General features: G+C 53.7%; 4 protein-coding genes across 4 annotated transcripts; 2 read left to right on the top strand and 2 right to left on the bottom strand.

The window, feature by feature from the left end:
* Nucleotides 1-1,096: 1,096 nt before the first annotated feature.
* CCM_05398 (Kelch domain protein) lies at nt 1,097-3,361 on the bottom strand (the record flags this gene model as incomplete). The annotated part of the gene is made up of 3 exons (XM_006670542.1): nt 1,097-2,012; nt 2,071-2,998; nt 3,055-3,361. 3 exons carry the CDS (start codon nt 3,359-3,361, stop codon nt 1,097-1,099), a joined length of 2,151 nt encoding a protein of 716 aa, XP_006670605.1.
* Nucleotides 3,362-4,621: 1,260 nt separating this feature from the next.
* On the top strand, nt 4,622-6,433 carry CCM_05397 (WD-repeat containing protein slp1; the record flags this gene model as incomplete). Its single annotated transcript, XM_006670541.1, has 1 exon — nt 4,622-6,433. One exon carries the CDS (start codon nt 4,622-4,624, stop codon nt 6,431-6,433), a length of 1,812 nt encoding a protein of 603 aa, XP_006670604.1.
* A 1,061-nt stretch (nt 6,434-7,494) lies between these two features.
* On the top strand, nt 7,495-9,061 carry CCM_05396 (transcription factor TFIIA complex subunit Toa1, putative; the record flags this gene model as incomplete). Its single annotated transcript, XM_006670540.1, has 4 exons — nt 7,495-7,614; nt 7,706-7,969; nt 8,064-8,905; nt 8,977-9,061. The coding sequence occupies 4 exons, from the start codon at nt 7,495-7,497 to the stop codon at nt 9,059-9,061; spliced, it is 1,311 nt and encodes a 436-aa protein (XP_006670603.1).
* Nucleotides 9,062-11,048: 1,987 nt separating this feature from the next.
* Nucleotides 11,049-12,229, bottom strand: CCM_05395 (methyltransferase LaeA; the record flags this gene model as incomplete). Its single annotated transcript, XM_006670539.1, has 6 exons — nt 11,049-11,472; nt 11,534-11,683; nt 11,741-11,797; nt 11,848-11,996; nt 12,065-12,155; nt 12,213-12,229. The coding sequence occupies 6 exons, from the start codon at nt 12,227-12,229 to the stop codon at nt 11,049-11,051; spliced, it is 888 nt and encodes a 295-aa protein (XP_006670602.1).
* Nucleotides 12,230-22,414: the final 10,185 nt, after the last annotated feature.

Here is a 22,414-nt window from a genome sequence, read left to right as displayed (position 1 = left end):
AAGAAACAGACATCGCTTTCTATCCCGTGATAGTGCAACTTGGCTTGCCTGCCGATGCTATCGACTTGACTCTTAATGGAAGGTGTCGCCCTGCAACCTGCCGTACAGGTTGACAAAGGATACAGAGCACCCGCACACTTCGGCGTCTTGCTACCTTGGTCTTTATTTGTACCGAGACCACTTCTACGCTTTCCTTCTTTTTTTACAGCAACAGGGCAAAGCGCCTTGTCTCTGCGTGCTTCGAGTTATGGATTGAACCGACTTGTCGGAGCTCCCTAGGCCCGTTGGGACTAATTCTGATGGTAACACCCCCGGACTTGTCGCCCAACCCATCCATCATCATACGCGAGGAAACAGCCAGACCACAATCTGTTCTGCTTCCAGATATACAAAAGACGACAAGACTTTCGCTTCTATATACGATGCCTGAAAGAGTAGGGTCATAAAAGAAAAAAATGGTGTTGCTGGATTACTGGTTTGCACTTTTGACCGTTTAGGATGTTGGTTTCTTACCTCGACTGGTATTTTTATTTTTCTGTTTGGTTTGATTTTGTTGTTTGTTGGTTTGATTTTATCAGCGGAGAATGGTTTACACAAAAGAATTCAGGGTAGTGCTTTTTTTTTGGACTTTGGTTTCTTCGTTATAAATATCAATTGATGTCTTTCGATGCTGTTACTAGACATGCGAGTTAGGACGCTGTAGCGAGAATTATGATAAGCAACGTGATTCGTGATTCTTGATTCATGTAGGCTTAGAAACGTGAGTAAAATCAGATAGACATAATCGTACAATGTTGACCCGATGAGTAACTAGCTCGCCAAAAACGCCAGTAACAATGCTGCAAATGCAAAAAAGGTGCGAAGGAAAACGAGCCAAACGAGACGAGTCAAGATGTCCACGGCTCGGCTTCATAGGCGCGCCAGAGAAACAAGTCCATCCATTTATGAACGGTAAAATGGCACGGAAAACCCACAAACGTTGTCCTGTTAGAAGTTGCCTACGTTGACGACCCCCTCCCTTTGGCGCTGGGCTTCCGGTCCGAGGTTGTCACGAAACAGAACGATGGGCGAGGCGATGGCGGAGGGCAGCACCGCTTTAATTGATCTCCATGCCGTCATCCTCATCCGCCTCCGACTCGGCGAGCTGTGTGCTTCCGACGCTGCCCTTGCGGCCGGCACCGCCTCCCATGCCGGACCACTCGAGCTCCTCGCCGGCGACGACGCGGCCCTCCATGTCAATCTCCTGGGAGAGCTCGACGAGGGCGTGGCGGGGCAGGCGGAGGAAGCCGCGGGTGCGGACGATGCGACCCCAGTGCGTCATGCAGAGGCCGGCTGCGCGCTTGCGCAGCCACTCCTCGTCGGCGAGGCCGGCCGAGTACCACACGAGGCAGGCATTGTCCACGTCGAGCTCCTTGGCGAGGCGGTTGACGCACAGCAGCCGCAGGTGCGGGATGCCGTACATGTTGGCCAGGACCAGCAGGCCGGTGACCTCGTCAATGCCCGTGGCCGTCGACGACGACGCGCTGCCGCTGGCGTCGTCGTCGTCGTCGGCGGTGCTGTGGATGCTGTCCGTGTACAGGTACAGCAGGAACGCGCGCACGACGGGGTACGGTTCGGGAATGTGCATCTTTTTGGTGTGGAACTCGGCCATTTGCGCATTGTAGAGTCGCGCAAAGTGCGCCCAGCGCGCGAGCAGAATCAGCTTGTGCACGTAGATGGGCCTGGATGTGGTGGCATCAGGCGCAAGCCAGTTCTCGGTCGTCTCTTCCGCGCTGCAGATCAGACCGGCGCTGAGGATCTCGTCGTCTTGCGCGCCGTCCGCAAGTGCTGTGATGACAAAGTCGGTACCGCTGCCCGGTTGATCAAACGTCTTTGCCAAGTCCGCGCCCAGGCCATGCGACGGCTGGTCGAGCGGCCGGGCCAAGACTGAAGGTCGGGTTTCCACATTGGGTTGTGGTGCCAGTTTATTTCCAAGAAGGCCGTACCGCCGAAGGTCAACTTCCATAACATCGCTACATGATGTTAGCCGGAGACAAATAGTGAGTGTGTGAGGGTGAGGCTCAGACTCACCTAAGATATAGCTCGTAGCCCCCGGGGCCGAACTCTGGCCCGACAGGGTCAAGAGGACAGCCAAGCAACCAAGCTTTCGTGCCGTCCTCATTCATAGTACAATAGTGCCATCGATAACCTGATTTGAACATTTCATGACCATCCGCCAGTCTTTGCCATCGTAATGTGGTCAAGTCTAGTGCCGACAGAGAACATTCTCGATGGGTAATTGTGGCAGCTGGGGACACAAAGTCAAGCAAGGTGCCTGAGGAATAGATGTGGAAGTGAATCCCGGAGCCTTGTGACGGGCTGTAAGGGCCTGAAGTAAATTTCAGCGCAGATATCGCTCCAGGGGCCGTCGGGGCATAAGCCTTCAACTGCACCGAGGGAGGGTTCACCTGAGCAGTGCGCGAATTGGCAGCGTATCCGGTCGTTCCAACTGCAGGGCTGTGTCCCATTGAGTGCAGTGGCCGAGGCGAGTCGGTGCGGCTTCCGCTGGGCGGTCGATCATAGACACCAATTTGAGGTCGCGAGTCGAACGCAGGTACACCCTTCAGATCTAGCCACCACATATCGCTGACCTTGTCCATGTGCTCGCTGAGTCCGCCAAACACCCAGAGACGCTCTCCCCAGATGTAGGCGGAATGATCGAACCGGCCAATGAAGCGCCAGGTTTTGGACCATGTAAGTGTTTTCAAGTCGAGGTAGCAAAGGTCATCCAGGACATAGTTATTTGCTCCCGTGATTCCACCAATAATGAACAGTTTATCTTCGTGCAGCGTCGCGGCATGTCTGGCTCTCCCTTTTGGTACTGGGCCAGTGACTGTTGGTTGGGTCCAGTGTGCAGTCTTGAGGTCGAAGATGATCAAATCGGAGAGGTACGTGCGATGTTCGTTTTCGCCGCCGAATATCAGCAGTTTGTCGCCTTGGTAAAGGGTTGCAGTGTGTCCTTGTCGCAGAGTTAGCAGGAAGCTGTTGTGCGTGTGACGGAACGGTGACACTAACCCATGCGTACACCCGGGATGTCACCATAGTTATCGACCAGGCTCCATTGGTGGCTAACAAGATCGAGTCGCAAGACATGGTTGTACACCTCGTCAGTATACTGATCGAAGCCACCAAAAGCATAAATCTGATTGTTGCCGCAGTAGGTGACGGACGCATTCACCAGACACGCCGGCCGCTGGCCGAGAGTGCGAGTGACCTTGGGCCTGTAGCCATCGACCGAGGGGCGGGCCTTGGCGGGGGAATTGGCCATGATGTAGGTGTTGTTGGAGTCGGGGAGAGCGGGCGGGGGCGTAGGAGCGGCCATGATGGATGGTGTCACCGAAGACTGGTGGCTCGATGCGTCGGGCAGCAAGAGACTGTCACCAACACCAAAATGGAGTTCAGTGGTTGGGTGGCCGGAGTGGACGGTTGCGCCATGAGAACAGCTATTTTCGCAGAAGGCTCATGACAAGTTTGATAACAGCATCTGGTCAATTGACAACAAGCTAAGCCAGATTGGGATAGACCCCTGCAGTTTCAACCAAATTTGGCAGCAGAATCACTTTGCCATAGGTATTTATTCTATTTATCATACAGATTTATCATACTTATTGTATTTGTTCTACTTGTCGTATTTATCTTGTATGAGGCTGCCATAATGAATCTGGCTTGACTGTCAATTGACCAGATGCTGTTGTCAAATTATCCGCCTTCATCGACGAAGGCGGGTGGTGTGGGACCTGTGGCGCAGCGGTGCATGCAAATCTGAGCCTGCCGTGAGGAGTCCTTGAGTGAGACAATGCTGACAATCAGTCTGCACCTGATATCTGGATGGCAAACGAGGAGCACAAAATGTTGCAAGCGCTTAATAAGTTATGACGACAAGCGTCCCGGTCGGCACAGAGTACGAGTGTACAAAGTAGCAAGTGACAGCAGAATGCCATGCAGGGCTCTGTATCGGCGGGTCCACGTTAATCCTTGTTCCGACTAGCCCCAGAGTTGAGACCGTCGAAGCAGAACCGGACTATCCTTGTTCCGTAATCATCCGGTCCCGACAAGGGCCTTGGCCCGTTGCCTGGCCAGAAACCAAGTGGGGCCCAAAGTAAATAAAAGCGAACTGCGTATCGGCACCATCTGGTCGACATGCCATTCCACCAATATTCACCTTCATACCAAAGATCCCATCTATATCCTTTGCACGTTCAGTTTAAAGCTTTTATAGCTTACTTGCACACCTCTACATTCTGCTTTTTGCACACAAAAGTTCCGAAATCGTTTCGAAAATTATTACGTCCGAGTCGCTTTCCACGTTCAACGTTCCGACACGCCTTGTCTGGTTAAGCAAGGCATCCTCGGTTTGATCGAAATCCGTCACTTTTTTTCTTCGCAGAATCAAGTGCCAGAGAACCAGGAGCCTTTTACTAGAGCGTCTTGGAGCTTGTTTGATTACGTGGATACTTGATTTGGTCTCAACACATCCTACGTCTTCTATATTGAAATCCTGCACAGTCCGACCTATTTCTCCCCAACAAGTTTTCACCGGAAAAGAAAAAAAAAGAAGAAAAAAAACTTCCTTCAATTCAAAATGTCGACCGCCGCGATCTCAACACCTGTCAAGTCCCACAAGGGGCTGTTCTCCTCACGCACCGCTGGGGGACGTATGCCACTTACACCATCTCCCCACCAGCAGTCTAAAACAACGACCATCCCCGTGAACCTTGACTCGTCTCCGTACACCCCCGATGGATCGGGGAAAAAAGATGGCCGTGCGGCCAAAAGCTCAAAGTCAACTTACGGTGGCAACCTCATGTCACACCTGTCGCGGTCCGTATCCATGGCCTCTAGCCGCGGGTCCCCCAAGTCAAATATTGCCCTTGGTGCGCAAACACCTCGCAAGGCCTTTGAGCTCGGCGTCTCTGATTACACCTTGACAGGGACTGGTGTCCCCAAGACCCCCGCCAGCACAAAGTCCAAGAAAGGCTCCCTCCGCATAAAGCCTAGCAAGACAACCATCAACTACGGTGGTGACCGCTTCATCCCCAACCGCACCTCCAGCTCCGCGATTGCGAACGCAGGTTCTAGCAAACTCGACCTCTCCGAGAGACAACGGCCCAAGTCGAGCACTAGTGGCTCGTCAGCCCTGGCCTCCGCGGCAGACGATGCCGCCGCCGCCTTCGAGCGACTGGAAATCAATGGTGACGAGGTCGATACCTACACCAAGCCTTCGCCAAATACTGTGGCTTACCAAGACTCGCTTGCCGACGCTTGTGGCGTCAAGCTGAACACCCGCATTCTGGAGTTCAAGCCTGCTCCCCCGGAGTCTTCCAAGCCTATCGACCTTCGCCAACAATACAACAGACCTCTCAAGCCCGTCGGCGTCAGTTCGGCTCAGATTCGCAGGCGCATCGCTACTGCCCCTGAGCGCGTTCTTGATGCGCCTGGGTTAATCGATGATTACTACCTGAACCTTCTCGACTGGAGCTCGGGCAACCAAGTGGCCATTGGCCTTGAACGTAATGTCTATGTGTGGTCGGCTGATGAGGGCAATGTTAACTGCTTGCTCGAGACCGGCCCTGATACATATGTCAGCAGCGTCAAGTGGTCCGATGATGGCGCCTATGTTGGTGTTGGTCTCGGTACGGGTGAGGTCCAGATTTGGGATGTTTCGGAGGGGCAAAAGATTCGCAGCATGTTTGGCCATGATACCCGTGTCGGTGTCATGGGCTGGAGCAAGCATCTTCTTTCCACTGGCGCTCGCAGTGGTCTCGTCTTCAACCACGATGTGCGTATTGCTGAGCACAAGGTTGCCGAGCTTGTTTCTCACACCTCCGAGGTTTGCGGCCTCGAATGGCGCTCCGATGGCGCCCAGCTCGCCACTGGCGGCAACGACAATCTTGTTTCCATCTGGGACGCCCGATCTCTATCTGTTCCCAAGTTCACCAAGACCAATCACAAGGCTGCTGTCAAGGCGCTTGCCTGGTGCCCATGGAACATGAACCTTTTGGCTACCGGTGGCGGCTCCTACGATCGCCATATTCATTTCTGGAACTCGACATCTGGTGCTCGTGTCAACAGCATTGATACTGGCTCTCAGGTAACCTCGCTCCGCTGGAGTCCTCATTACCGCGAGATTGTCAGCTCCTCCGGCTTCCCTGACAACTCTCTGAGCGTCTGGAGCTATCCCACCCTGGTGCGCAATGTCGAGATCCCTGCTCACGAAAGCCGCGTTCTCCACAGCTGCCTAAGCCCCGACGGCCAGATGCTTGCCACCGCTGCTGCGGATGAGAGCTTGAAGTTCTGGAAGATTTTCGAGAAGAAGGCTGGCTCGTCGGCCGGCATTGGCGCCTCGGGCTCGTCTAGCAAGGCGGAGATGGCCAAGTCTATGACCATTCGATAAGCAAAGTGTTCTTACAGTCGCACGGTAGGTATGCATTTTTCCCTCTTCACAGACGATAGTCTCGTGGGCTGGGCTTGTTCTATTTTCAACGGCGTTGGGGAGTTATTGTCTGCCCTTCTGCACGTGGTTTGAAAGCGCTTCTCCACGATGAATGAGTGCGATGGTCTGGGACGAAATGCAACGACAGAATGAGACCTCAAGAATGGTCATTTTTTTTCGATATATTTCTAGGGTCTAGGATAGTACATTTTAACGGAAATTGTATTCTGATTTTTAAAACTTGGCCAGACTTGCTCGTCAGTTTAGACTTGAGAGATGCACAACGCGCAGAGCCAAAAGAGACTTGCTTGACAGAGCAGTGCTTGCCAGAGCAACTCAGTGTCTGGGCATAAACGATGGGCTGTATTGCCCAGCATACTAACTCGATGCATTGTCTTTGACCTGCATTGCCGAGTGTGTACCTACATACCTACCTTGCCTCCTACCTTGGTATAACGGTCTGTCGCGATTTTTAGCGGCTTGCACAATAATACAGTGCACTGGCGGATGGCTGCCAGCGGTGGCGTTGGCCACTGGAGATGACTAATGCGACCATCCTAGAAAGTGTAAGTTCACTGGGTGCTTGACAACTCTCCCCAGTGCACACCACCCAATAAACGCACTGGCTTGTTCTTCAATAAGCCATCGCAGAAGAGCCCGTGGGTAATTATCTCGAAGCCCGCTACGATTCTTTATTCATCCCACTCAAGAAGCACAACTCCATAGCGACGCTATTGACGGAACGCGGCTCCACGATCCCTTGAACGCTGGGAGATTGCATGACTGCTGGGAGCCTTGGTTGAGATCGCAAGCATCGAATTGTCGACCAATCCGGAATTCGCATCTCTACCCACGAGATTTCGGTGCCAGTAAGCTACAGTTTGGGCCACTATTTCGAACCACCGGACAGCGACTTCGTTGCTGCATCGCCAACAGCCCGGCCGAGAAACATTTCGTGGCTAGCTAGGGAGCGACCCTCAAACAAACGGAGCCTTCCGATTGATTGCGAGTTACGAGACATCATGTCGAACCAGGCAGTCGGCAACGTCTACCAGACAATCATTGATGAGGTGATCAACAGCTCTCGTGTCGACTTTGAAGAAAGCGGCGTGGAGGAGTCGGCGTTGGAAGAACTGCGCAAGGTGAGCCTACTTTCCGTTCTCCCTGCCAACCTGCCAATTTGTTTCGGGTCGCGACGGGGACTTGGGCATCTTGGAATGCACCGCGTTCAAGGGCCTCGTCCTTGCCAAAAGAATAAATTTATCGCATCATTATTTGACGTTGAGTGGTGAGGAGACGGACCGTGACGAGCAAGTCTGTCTGCGCTGGGCTGCCTGTGGGAAGGAGGCGATGGAACCGAGGGGATGCTCACTGACGCAGAAGAGGGGGCGGCGGCCTGCTGGTATTTGGGCCTTTTTAAACCAGAAGGACCCAGCCCTCCTGTGCTGCCTAGCGCCATCGCTGCCTGATTGGCCGATTCGGCGCCCCTCCATCTTTGTCACTGCGATCACGTGAAGGTGCATTTCGATGCCTCGATTACACTGAGACAACTGAATGAACATAGTGATCCTGGTGCTAATCAATATTACAGGGCTGGCAGCAGAAATTGACGCAGCTTGATGTTGCTCGATTCCCCTGGGACCCGAGACCGGAACCTACACCCGCTGTGCCGGATCCTGCTCCGACATATGCTCCTCAGCCCCCTTCGGCGATTCATAACGGTGGCGGTGCTTATATCAAGGACGAGCCTGGTGTTGTCATTAAGGAAGAGCCTGGCACACAAGTCACGGGAGTTCCCCAGTACCCTGCCTACAACAGCCTCGACAGTGGCGGCAGCGTCGCCGCCAACCGAGCAGCGCAGCAGCTGCAAGCTCAGTACGGAATCCGCGCCGCGGGCTCAATCAACGCCATCCAAGATCGCATGGGCCAACAGCCCCAGCAATCGGGCCAAACATCGCAGCCCGCGGCAGCAGCTGGTCATGCGCAGCAGCAAAACCCCAAGCCACCAGTCGGCCAGCAGGTCCAGAACCACCAGACGGATGGCGCTGGCGACGCCGACGAGGACGACTTCGAAGGCGTGCTTCTTCGACGAAGTGAGGCCGGCACTCTAGATGAGCTCGGCCGAGTGGACATTGACCGCATGCTCCACGCCCGGATGGCTGCTCAGGCGCGCAGCATGGAAGGCGGTGGCTTGATGCTGCCCCTGAAAGAGGCCGTTAAGAACAAGCACACAGGTTCAAGAAGCCGCAAGGGCAAAGGGGTGGGCGCTTATGATGGCGGGGACGACGATGACGAGGAAGAGGATGAGGATGCCATCAACTCGGATCTCGACGACCCCGATGAGGATCATGAAGAGGATGAAGTCGACGATGAGGGCCTCGGTCACATTATGCTGTGCATGTATGACAAAGTCCAACGAGTCAAGAACAAGTGGTAAGCATACACCCGTCACTTTGGAGCAGCAGCCAAGAACCTAGAGCAAGTTGGACTAACGCCATGAACAGGAAGTGCACACTTAAAGACGGCGTTCTTACTGTGAATGGCAAGGAGTACGTCTTCCACAAGGCCACTGGTGAATATGAGTGGTAAACCTCTGTTTATAAACAGGACACTTACACCATGCTCGATAAAACGACTCGTCGGCAGACTTCCTCTTAAAAGAGGCTTCTCCTCATATACGTTTGCTTTTTCTTTTTCTTTGGTTACACATGAATTACGCGCGAAATCGGGAGGCAGGAAACACACTGGAGTTTGGTAAATCTTGACCTGTTTTTCTTCTTGTTCCTTCTTCTCGGATTGCTATAAAGTCGACATGCAAAGAGCTCGACGCGGAAAATCAATGGGGCGTGGGTCAAAGATGGTTGCAATGTCAACATCTTTTTACTAAAAAAAATAAAAAATACGCTTCTGCCGTGCTTTCAATCTTAGTTTGGTCCTTGGTATTTAGTTTCTGCCACCTGCCATGTCTTGCGTAGGTAGTGTTGGGTAGTACCTAGAAGATGAGAAGCATGATTGACAAGACAAACATGGCCACAGCCAGCGTTCAAGTCGTGCATAAAAATACACTTTTTTGATCGTCAAACTACATTGCCCACCTTTCATATAGCTATCTACTCACCCCCCATGGACAAGAAGTGGCCGAGTCCGCGCGGGCGCCGCGCCGTCACCAAGTCCTGCTGCCCCCGGGACCATGGCGCGGCGCGAACAGAGGGAAAACGCGCGCCGAATAATCCATGAAAATAGTGCCTTGCCATAGAACGAAAATACATTGTCCCAGAAGATAGTCTACAAAACGAAGCCGGTCTCCCCCCCCCCCCTTCCCTCTCTCTCTGCTGGCAGACGGGAACATGACAAAAAAAAAAGTGCAACTTGTCCAGTTCAAGAAACCCCGTCCTTGTCCCTGGGGCCTCATGGTCTCAACACCGCCACAACGGCTTCAACACGTGGGCTGTCGTCACAAATGCCAAGCTGGTTTCTTTGGCTCCATCTTCTCTGATTGCTAGGATTGGGCGCAGAACGTGGCAACGGTCGTGAAAATCAAATGAAAAGAGGCTCTGTCGTGGTGTCTTGTTCTGGGCAATAGATCTCGCGGCAAGGCTCTGGTGGGCGCGTTGTCGAGTTCTATCGAGAGCCTCCATCGGCGCCAATTCCATTCTCCGCGTCCATGCGTAGTCTCGGGTGGTCTGAGAGACATGGTGACCTTATGGGATGCTCGCCAGAGGCTGTAGACACTTTCCGGGCCCTTCCCTCGACTCTTCCTCGTCGAGATGGGCTCCAGAATCACGACCATGCATGGGCGCATACACTCCCAAAGACACATCATGTCGTGTCCGTGTCATGTCCCGCGCTTTGGCGAGCCTCAGACCTGTTTTACGCTCCTCTGATAAGACCCATGCCAAGCCGGACGTAGCTCAATGTCAGGTGGTGTATGATAGCCATGGGGCCGACCCGACAGTCTGGTACGCCTATCCCGGCCAGCCAATGACAGCTCAGCCATAGCACAACCTAGGCTCCAGACATCCAATAGAATGGCTGCTGTCGCATCCACAAAAGTATGTTTTTCATGATTCATGACTGCCCTAGTGGCCTTCCAGTCAGTTGTTCCTCGTTCAACGTTGTTGGCACCAATCCTGGCTGCGGCTCCCTGCAAGACCACGCATCTAGACACAAAACTGAGAACCTCCGAATTCGCTCCTCACCAGGTACGAGGGACAGGGGAAGAGTAAATGTAGGCTTTTCAAGGTATTGCCGCGGTACTAAAACTGTATCAAACATAAAACGAGCAAGCAAGTTGGAGTCGTCGTCTTGCTGCGAATGGGCACTGGCGTGCTGACCTCTTTTGCCCTGCATAACCCAAGTTGATGATGCCATGCCCAAAAATAACTCCGCCCAATGTTGCCAACGCTATGCCTCTAGCCCTGCCCAAGATATCAATTGGAACCGTTGATCCCATAGTCTTGACGAAATCATTAAATCGCACCCTAGTGCATCGGCCGCCTCGCCGTCCAGATGTGCCTAGTCAGCGCATTTAGTCTTCCGCCGCCAGAAGGCCTGTCACACATAGCAAGGCATCTACTTACATGACACAGTACGCGTGGTAACGTAGCAGACAGCATTCCTGCTTGACATTACCAAGAAGCTTATCGACCTCTTCATGTGACTTGCGCAAATTCCCAATCAAGGGTTCCAGGCTCATTGCTTGCAACCCCTCAATAAGACAATAGTTGAACCATGAGGCCACCTTGTTCTCGTCAGGGTCAGCGCGCCAAGGATTCACATAGCAACGCATGGTGCGCTCCTCAAAGTTGACGTAGCCTGCTGCCTCCATCATTTTTTTCACACCCTTGGTGTCCACTCTTGCGCTTCGCTCGAAATTATCCATGCCCTGCAGGAAAAACTCCGCCCAATTCTTGAAGTCTGACACCGCTGGTTCGATTCCCTCCCACGAGGGTAGCCAATGAATTTCGACCTGCTCAATGTAGCCGCCAGGGGTTGTGTGCCTGCCACGAGTCAGTATTTTGATTTTGAGCCCGGCTTTGGCGATCCTGAGATGGAACATACGCATAGGCGTTGCGATAGATATTCGGCCACAATGTGTTGTGGATGGAGCCCAGCAGCAGTCTCATATGCACCAGATCGCAGTCTTTCAACAGTGGTTCCCAGGAAGCCTCTTCGATATCGAACTGTACCATTTCCACGTTGGGGGGGATTCTGGGATCGAGTTAGCTGACAGCATAACAACATGGGTAGTTTGGAAATTCTGCACACAGAGCTGGTTGGATTTTGTTCAGATCGACAGCCATGACATGTGCCCATTTCAAATAGCTAGATTGATTGTCAGCGATGACTGAGAATCTTGTCACAGCGATACTTACTTTTCCGCCACGTCTATGGCCCAGATACCAGTGCCGGTACCGAGGTCCAATACACGGGCGTTGCCCCTAAGAATAGGATATGAGAATACTTGATTTTTGCGAGCCAACTGAAAGAACTTGTGGAACGTATCACAGCGATCCGTTTCTTCCTGTTGTCGAGGATCAGATACATGCGGCCACCGATATTGTGAGAGGAGGGAGGGTGACAATCTCGTACCCTGTCAATGGGAAAAAGGTATTTATCAGGTCTCCAATTTCCGTAGAATCGTCCGTGCTTCCAGCAGCCCTGCTTGTACTCAGGTCCGTCTCTGCTTATCAGTTAGTCGCCATCCAGCAGCATAAAATAGCGTGGGTAGGAAACTGACGAGATTCTACCCGCCATTGGGTTGCTTTAACTGGCGTTCTTTCTATGCAACCTGTCGAGAATGGGGGATAGTTGCAGCTACCACACGGCGTTGTATTGTGGACTCGCGAAGATGCTAGTTAAAGAAACAAGACGTGTTCGCCCCTCTCGGTCAGATTTCAGGTAGCTAGATTCGACGATGGGCTGCAAGCGTATCGGCACGAGTTAGAAGGTACAGTCCAAGAAGCAATATATATACCAGGTAATGGGGGCAGTTGCCTAGCAGGAAGAGCATAAGAGTTGTACAGCTTTCGAGCCGGATGGGTCCTCAAAGTGTCGATGATACCAACAACTCTTGACAAGGCGGCTTGCGACGAGTGATAATGCTTCTAATGTGAGGAACGTTGCCGAGTCAAGCGTGCAGGTCTCTCCTGGAGAGCAACGCAATGGAGTGTCAGCCCTGACAAATACACGAGGAAGTGTGCTGGGGAAGTCGCAGAAGGCATCTGCGCTGCAGAGTGGAGAAAAACAATGATATACAGGGGCCACGAGAGATGCCTGGCAGGAGTACCATTCAGCGGGAGACTGGAGGGCCGGCAATGGGTTAAATCGAGGCAGCAAGTGTAAGCCGGGAGCGGGCTGCAGGTTGACAACTGTTGGGATGGCGATGTGAGGTAAGTTTGGGAGGAGGGGGGGGGTGCAACCAAGCGGGAATATGGAGCAAGTCAAGGCCGCAAAGCAAATTTGTATGGTGATGGCAGATGACAGTTCGGTAATCTGCAAGGACAGTAGAGGCGGGCGTGAGGTGGTGGGGGGGGATGGGAAACAGAGGTGAAGAGAAGGCGAAGACCGGAAGACGGGTAGACCGACAGGGAATGAGGATGGCTGGACTGACGCTATTACTTACAGGAGGAGGACTGGCAATGTGGCGGTGGAGATTTTTCGACTTGACAGTTTGGTTGCGCACCACACTGCACCAATGCACCCGCATATGCACCCACTTTCTCTCTGGCGTCTCAAAATGGTGGTGCCGCCGTCGACGGTACTCGGGTGCCAACAGTTGATTACGCTGCGGATAGATAGGTAGTCTGCGTGGTACCAAGGTGACGAACGGGGAACCGGGCTGCTGATGTGCTACTCTTTGTCAGTTAGACTCTTGATGTCCCCGGTGCGAATGATGTTACCCGACTGGGCAGTTTGCACACTGACACACTGACCACGCCACAAATGGCTAGATAATACCAAGTGTGCTATGAGCCAACGTTGTCGGGTTGTTGATAACGGGGACCGTCGACAGTGGAGTCGAGCGGTTGACTTGTATCGGTAAAGGGAAGAACGGCAGCCAATCGTCGTCGGTTCGCTAGATTGATGGAAAGAGATGATGTGCAACTTGTATAGGCTAAAGAAGCCCGACTATCATGTCAAATGTGACAACGAAACGCAGGCAAGAGCCAACAAGATCTGCTACTGAGGTGGAACGGTAGAGAATGCAGGTCAAAAAGAACAAGGGCCGAGAGGAGTTAAAAGAAATGAAGCTCTCAACGACATGTCATGAACCTGGCGCAAACGTGCAAAGGCGTTAATAAGACAAGTACGAGCTGCAGCATCGGGGGGAAGCGAGGTATGCTCATGGAAGAAGAGGAGAAGAAACAGAAAGGAAAAGACCTGGTCTTAATAGTCGACCAGGAGTTTGTTTTTGTTTGGTCGATATCTCAGGAGCGGGCTAGACAAGCAAAGACAACGGCCAGAGACAGACTCAAGCAGCGCTAACGAGGAGAACCAAAAGCGAAACGCGAGGCGGCCAAGGCGAGAAAGTGGACAGGGGATCTGACAGCCAAATCCAGCCCAGCCAAGCCAAGCAGGGCTATGGCGATGGTGTGGTTGAAGGGTAAACAGCGCCATGTGGTCTATCATGGACAGCAACAGGCGTGGCGTGAATGCCGTCGGGCAGGCTAGGAAGGCTATATCCCTTGGATTCCCGCCTCGTCAGCACAGCGCCGCCCGTCAGCCAGCTCAGCAGCAGCAGTCCCGACTGGGCAATACAAAGTAGCTACTAAGACGCGGTTGTGGGCATGACGGGCTGGTCAAGACTGCTTTCCAAGCGTGGAGCCGCGGCGTGTGTTGTTTTTTGTTTGGTCTGCAGCCACGCCTTGGGAAGGCGGCCTGGTCTCGTCCGGCCAGCAGGTAGGTCTCTGCCTGGCCTCTTGATCCGGTCTGGCCTCGTGTATTCGAGAGCGGGTTGAACAAGGCCATATCCGCCTGGCATCAGAGACGGCGAAAAAAATAAAATAAAATGCTAGGGATGAGAGGGGGCATTGGGCGTGGGGGCCGTCGAGGCAGTACAAGGAGGTGCGTGACGGGTCTTGAACGTACCATAGTGGTTGCATGAGTTATACTTGCTTTGTCCTGTAGCTTCCGGATATAGCGTGTATGTTGCCGATGTAAGAAGAGGTTTCTTGTCTCTTGATTTCGCTTCCGGCGGCTACCGTATAGCGTTGATCTGATTGTTCGTCTGAGCTGAGACCCCGAGCCCTTGCAATGTTTCTCGGGCTGTCCTCTACTACCTGGCTAGGACTAGGCGGGAGCCTGGTAGCTGGCTCCTGTACGCGCGCGCGACAAAGCCCGCGCCCAAGATTGGGGCGAGACGAGGAGAGAAACGAGCTGTACTTGAAAGGGGCTGACGAGTCTCTGGAGACGGTGGCGCGGCGCAAAGACGAAAGACGATGTAGAGACAGACAGGCACGACAAGGCTAGTCGTCCGTTGAGCGCGGAAGGCTGGGCTGGGGCTAATAATAAGCAGTCCCCCAGAACAGACCAAAGACAGGCTGGCTAGGTTTCCATCTTCCGTTGACGACGGCCCTGGAAAGTTTGGCCTAGTGCTCAGTAGCGTGTTGGGGGCGTGTGGGCAGCCAGTGGTAATACCGTCTGTGTCTCTGCAGCCTCCTACTCCACAAGCAGGGAAGCAGGGACACAAACAAGCCCGAGATTGGAGTAGAGGCGAGACAGAGGCGGGCAGGCGGTAACTAGGTTGGATGGAGTTGATGGAGTTGTTGTGGGTGGTGGTGGTGGTGGAACTGGTGGGTGGATGGTGGTAACTATGTAGAGGGAGGGGGACCGGGCAGAGGGGAGCAAGGGAGCAAGGTGGGAGAGAGAGGTGGAAGGTGGGAGAGGTGGGAGGTGGGCGAGTGAAAAGAGGGGAGATGTGACGACACGGAGAAGGGGGTGTGTGGCCGTTTGCTGATGGGTGGGCGTGGGCCGTGTCTTGTTGGTAAAAATCATCGGCGCAGGCCATCAGTCCAGTCCATCAGTAACTAACTACGGATACCTGGGTGGGAAAGGAAACAGTCACGGACAAAATAATGCAGCCAAAATACCGGACACAATTGATGCCTCCCTCGATTCATCACCACCCAGTCGGCTACCACGACGGCCAGCCTCCTCCCTTCTGTCATCCTCCTTCCTTGTCGCCAGCAGCGCTCGCAGAGTCTTCCTCCCACGTGGCCATTCCTCTGCAGTGCCTGCATCGAAAAGAAATCACAATCACCAATACAGTGCAATATGATCACAACCTGCGCATGATTCCCAACTAGTCAACACCATTGCTGCATTGCTGCGTGGCAGCCATCCCGCCAGCTGCCAAGCGTCGCACAACAGCTCGACCTGTGCCTGTATTTAGCTTCAGCCAGAGAAAGTGTCGTTTTTTTCTTGACTGGGGCTGCAGGTGTGTACTTGTATCGCCCTTATACGGAGAAACAATAGACATATGACGGGTGCAACAAGAGGGGCTGGCCCAGAGCATCGAGCAAGAGTTGTCACAGGCAAGTCATCGGTCAATGTGCCGTCCTCTTCTACCGAGCCTCTATTCGTACAATTGACTGAGAAAGGAAACCGAGCCAAGTCAATAGGTAATATTACCAATGCCGCATTACTACTTGTAGTACTCCGTACATACGGTACTGGTAGCCACACACCACCACCCCAACGACACAGCGCCACGCCGCCCTTGTTCCTTGCGATGACACGCCCTTCCCTAGTGGAGGGCCTTGGGGGCGAAAAAACAGACATGCAGTTGGGAACTGGGAACGCAACAGCTACCACGGCATACGTCTTGTGCGAGTCTGGCCGCGACTCTCACCCACAACGGAAGCGAGCGCCCAAGCGAAATGTTATTTCTTCTCCCGCAGCGAGCACAACGAATGCGGCGACGGTAGCCGCCGTTGCCTCCTCTGACTAAAATGATCAGTGTAAGAGGCAAGCGGGCACGCCGAGGCCGATCGTACCTCTGTATAGCGGATAATTAACAACCTGAAGCAAACTAATAAAACTAGTTAGGTTGTGCAGATATGTCAAGTGAAATCAACAACCACGGGCAAAGAAATCGGATGAAGATGATGCGCCGCGTCGCTATCCATGTTGTGCATACAATACGAAGTTGGGTACAAACTGCTGCCGCAGTCACCGCCCTGAAGCCACAAAGCCACAAAAAGCCGCCACGAGTTTTGTGAATTGAGACAGAAGAGCAGTCACATCTGGAAATATCATATAATATCATACGCAGAATCAGAACGGATAGAAAATGGTCCCTGCAGTGTCGAAATATGCACAATGACGGGAGTCAAGCCGCCCAGGGGGGGCAGGCGTGTTATGCAGCAATCAACAACCACTTTCTGTTGTGAGCTTCCAAGACCAGTATGGAGCGCCCGAGGTGGGCAATCCCGGCGATGGATCACCGCTGCAGCCTAGAAATCTACGTGGCCGACAATGCAGCCCTCCAAAGAGGCGCAAGGCTGGGAGGGGACCCAAAAGGCGCATCAACATGCGCGAGGTTGATGCGCTCCAATAGCTCGCCTCGCGAGTCGCAACGAACAGGCATCTCGGTCCGGGTGATTGCAACGATGGCGAAGCACGCACTCAATCCATGCGGACTATACCCGGCAGAGGCAACGCGAAGAGGGAATGGAATATATGAATAAGTCATTGTCCTCGAGCGCACACTACTTTCTTTTTCCCTCGGTCAGTCGCTCCCTGTTTGTCGACCTGGTCACTCGAGTTGCCCCATAACCTGTGCGTGGGAGAACGAGTAAGCAACGAGAAGAACAAGGCAAGGCTAGAACAAGAGCATCCATGAAACTCTAGAGTACTGGTACTCTAAAGTAATACTGCAAGGATGGACTCGCACGCAGATGACGCAAAAGGGGCGGCCGAGGGGAGTGAAGAACACTGAAGAGCGCCGCCACAGTCGTTTCTAAAAAGGGGGCGTGTGATGATGGAACGGAAAGCCGCCGTGTCTCTTCATCAGAGCCTGATTCCCCCAGTTGCCCCCACACAAGAAGAAAAAGAAGTTTCCATCGCACGGCTCTTCCCTCTTCTTTCTCTCCACCTAGTCTTGTCGAGGCAGTTCCAGGCTTCCTATTAGGCTATGTATTACTAACTATATGCTCATCAGTTGCGACCCCCACCCAAAGCCGAGCCTGCCGGGGGCTCTCAAATTCTAGTTGAATACTTACCCACGAGCCGGCCGTTGCTTGTCGACGGGGGGGGCCAAAAGAAACACACCCAGAGGTAGCTTGAAGAGGGGCGACAGGGCGACAGCGGGTTGGGGCGTCGGCAGCCAGAGTGCTTGCAGTTGCCTCTTTGCCCCTCGACTGGGAGTAACTAATTGCAGCTAGTTTGGCGTTTGTTCTTTCTGTTCCACTCCCTCCTTGATGGCGGCTCCCTGTTGTATGTGCAAGGACTCGTCTCGTCCTGCCAGATGGTGGTCTACCCTTACTTATTAGCGGTCCGGTCCATGCCGTCCCGACCTGCATGCATCACATCTTACTAACTGGCACGACGCCTTTACCAGTATCGCGCGGGTGGCCTCGTTTTCTCTGCCGCTAGCAAACTTCGCTGGCTGTCTTGACCAACTGTCTTAGTCTGTCATCCGGGAGCACCTCGTTGCCGCTGTGGCGCTGGCTCTTGTGGTCGAATCCAGATTGCCACTAATTTGTATGATAACTAGTTATGCACCGCAAAAAAGAAAGAACGAAAGAACGAAAAAAAGCATGGCCTGGGCAGCCAGCCCTCGGCGAGCGCCTCCCAGCGCCCAGTCCACTTCAGCCGAACGAACCCCTCCTACGTCACTCGGGCGTTCTTTTCATTTTACTTGCGCTTCAGCTGCATCGCGCGGCCCCCGCTGGACCTTGGCATCCGCTAAAGCAGCCCGTACTTTCAAACTGGTGCGTGTGCGCGATCTCGTGCTCCCCGTTGGCCGCAGGTCTACTGCATCGGCTGTTTCATACATTGGCGACTGTCTTGAATGACGCGAGCCTTGGTTTAGGCGCTGCCGCTGGATACCGAGACGTGGGATACGCAGTGGCGTTTCCATGTCCCTTGTTTTTTTCACACTTTGTCGCGGGAGGCTGATCTAGCGAGAAACCCAATGCCGGTTCCGTGTTGTGGCGCTCGGCGTCGGGGGGCGCGCCTGGGGGGCGTTGGGTATGCCGGCGCTACACGTACGACGCCCGTGACCGTACTTGCCCTCGTAACTACTTCGTACCGTCTCGGCCCAGACAGCATCTATTAGCTTGCTTGGTACAGCAACGGCCTCACCGCGCACCCATTAGGGCCGGCCGGTCGCTTCACTAGTTGTGCTCCGGACACCTACATCCTCACCTGCTCGTGGATCTGTCGTGTCAGGTTACGCGACGGGTAGTATCGTACATCGACTTGTTAAGAGCATACGTGCGGCCACTTGTTGCTGAAAGGGGGTGCGTGGGTTTGAAACGACTCTGAGTCACTTTGATGGGGTGTGTAAAACGCAGTTGGTCGAGTTTTGTTCATTGTCTGGTGGCGTTTGCTTCGTCTTGCCCTGTCAATCTGTTTTTCGAGTCCTTTAATACCATTTATTGGACCCCACGACGCGCAGGCGGTTAATCGGGCCAGCCGTATGGCTCAACAAGTACATACCAGCAGCCCTGCCAGTTCCGCGGCGATCAAGGTCTGGTGCCTGCTGAAACCGTCTCCACGTTTTCGCCTCCTATCGAAAATATGTCCTTCTTTCCTCGTTTCCCTCCTAGGTAAGTTCCCCGTTGCATTTGCCTGGCGCCACCTGCTTGTCAGCCAACGACGTAATAGGGCCACTTTGTTTGGCGCGCGCTCCCCCTTGGGCACTTCTCCCCCAATCGCTCATATAACCAACCTCCTGGTTTGGTGTAACCATGTATATATCCCAGGTTATAAGGGAGATATCCCACATCTGGGTGCCCACAAGGCTCATGGCAAGCATCTGATGCGGGACCATGCTTGAGCTGCGGCGCTACCAGAGACGCAACCACACGGCTTGCGGACTGCACTTGTCAGAAACTTGGACCGACACAAGAATTGTCTAGCCCGCTGACCACGCACCCATCGAGTGCCAATGACAGTTGCCGGGAACAGTTTGCCGCCGTAAAAGGGGTCTCCGAATGGGACGCTGGAAACGTCAGGTTTCCCTGACTAGTTACTCCATTTATTAGTCTTCACAAAAGGCCCCGGGGCCGCTCCACTGCCAGAGCAACCGCGCCGGATTGGCGATAGCTCCCAGGCGAGTGACCTATAGACTAATATTTGTTGCAGCCGACCAGGTTCTGTAACTACCCAATTACTCTCGAAAAGGTCCAAGTACGTTGTACAGTGCGTTGCAGAATCATGGAGGGCGGTCGACTATACGCAATTCATTGTTTCACATGAGTGACGAGGTGATTGAGGCGGCTAGAGCCATATTCAACGTCATAAGCTCTGTGCTGGAGTCAGAAGAACAAGTCGTCCCAGAATGGAACCTCTGAATTCGCAAGTATCACATGAACATGATTGCTTCTGCCAGTGGTTCAACGGCGAGCCAATATCACAGCTGGAATGCTTCCATTTAACTAGCGGCGATTCAAGTGCCAGTGGGACTCGGCATTATAGTACAAAGGTCTTAGCCCTTTCTGTCTGTCTATAGACGAAGTGTGACTTCTCACCTTATAGGCTTATGGGCCGGACCTGCCCGCGTCTGAACCATGTACCAACGGGCGAAGCTTCCGAATTGATCAAGCTAATGCCACATAACCGTACTAGGCTCCGGAGTACTAGCAACAGCAACGGTTATGACCTACCTTGGCAGCTCCCTCCCGGTGACAAGACTACTCTCAATCTACCACTCAGGAAATTTGTCCATGGCTGTTTGATCACGAATGCCTCGGCCCGTCCCACCGCTTTCCACTATTTCGCATGACTTGAAGACCTTGCCAACGTACAGCGACGTGGCGCGGCCACCATTTGTCATTCCCTATCAGAGCCCATCTCGCAGACCCGGAAGAGAACCTCGGAGAAGCCGCCCCCGCCGCCACCTCTATAAACGGCCGTAAAAAGACGCAAGTATCCGAAAAAGAAAGAAAAAAATTTGCCCGCATACAGAGGTTGCATCAGAGGCGGGTTGGACTGTTCTGCAGCCCAGCAAGCCCCCCGCCTCCTCAGACGTATGCGGCAGTCACCGGGAAGAGGTCCGGTTCCCATGGCCGACGTGGATAGTGACTGTCTCGGCTGCAAGTCGTTGCGCCGGTGACGCCTTGCTGGCTTTGTGCCAAGCGCCATGCATGACAACAGGCAAGACATCCCGCAGGCACACACGCAAAAGACGCGGGGAGGCGGTGAAGGAAGGGATATCATGCCCTGCCAGCCTGATCTACTCCATGTCACGTTTCTATTCGAATATCCGTTTTCTCCCTCTCTGGGCTAGTACATGAAGAGGCGAGTTCATGTTGCAAATCCACAGTTTTTTAGGTACGGGGACATCTCCGCGACTGGCCTGCTGAAGACGTGAGAGTCTACATTTGCTAATATAAGCAAAGCAGCGCTGGCCCAGGAACCGTCGTCCCAGTTCATTGGGGCAGTGTATCTTTATTGCAGATCTCATGACTGTCTTGCTGTCGTTCCTCGTCGAGACATGGTAAAACTACGAAGAGAGAGCAAAGGCCGAGCGACATGGCAGTGTAGCGTCACCATCACATCACGTACAGCTATTCGCCGTTCTCCTGCCGCATAGGATCTCCCGTGTTGCCTGCAAGCCTTGCTCAAACTCTTCCAAAGCTCAGCCAAATCATGCAGTCATGCTCTGCCCAATGCCTTCAGAAAACACGACATCCCTGGTCATAACGCAGCCCATGGTATCGCAGCCTAGCCTGAAGGGATGTCATTGCTGCGCTGTTCAACAGCACAACCCAGTAGCCTGACGCGAGCATTAGCCGGGGGCACAGAAGCAGTTCCATTGCATGATATTCACACTAGGGATGGGGTATCCCTGTCTGCCAGCCTCGTCTATCCAGCTGAGCGGGCCAAGACAGAGCGGCGGAAGCGCGCCCGAGCCCTGTTTTCTGACCGCACTCAGCGACGACGAGGGCTTCGCGCTAGTTTGAGATTCCGCGGAAAGGAGCAGCGAAGAGAAAGAACATCACGGATGACGCCGGTCCTCCATTTCGGCTGTATCTAGAGCTCCGCCCCACCGTCTTGGAAGTATAGGAACGCCGAACCAGACTGTCGGTACCGACAAGTAGTCAGCTGGCCCCCCTCTCCGAGCCTGCTCTCTTGTTTTTTCCTTGGCTTCTCGGAGCAAAGTGCGCCCCGGTGGCGGTGGCGGTCAGTGGTTGAGTTGAGTCAACATCGCAGATGCATTGCAACGTGGACGAACAGTAATCACAAATGATAGAATCCCCAGCGTGGACTTGCCACCCCACCCCCCCGAGCAAAGCATGTGATCTTGGCTTCTCCAAGGGATGCCGCGGTTGGAGCAGAATTCGAGCGGCGGGCAGAGGCCACATCACATTCGGACACACTGAACGCCTGGCTTGATCCGTAAAGGGAATTGCCGGCGCGCCTGTGGCGGCCTGGCGGTGACGGACCAGGCTGCGGAGGCGGAGAATGGAGAAATGAAGGGCCTTGGCGATGTTCTCTGACTGTACGATGATTCTGTACTTGCAGTGGGAGCGGATTCGCAGTACATTCTCTCACCAAGCGTCGTCTGTCTTGGCATACCTCAACTGAAGCACTTGGGGTGGGGAATACGAGCCATGTGCTTCACCCGAAAGCCTTGCAGTTGCGAAGAGTAGATCAGGCTCGGGGTCTCGTCTCGTCTAGCCTCTGATGAAAGGGGTGAGGCCTCTCACGACGAGGCTTGGGGGGGACCGCGCGGCAAGGTCGGCAAAAGAAAAATACAGGCGCGTATTC

Source organism: Cordyceps militaris (genome assembly GCF_000225605.1).
Source record: "Cordyceps militaris CM01 unplaced genomic scaffold CCM_S00004, whole genome shotgun sequence".
Lineage (NCBI taxonomy): Eukaryota > Fungi > Ascomycota > Sordariomycetes > Hypocreales > Cordycipitaceae > Cordyceps > Cordyceps militaris.
Note: the sequence above shows the minus strand (reverse complement) of the source record. Positions and strands in the feature narration are given on the sequence as shown.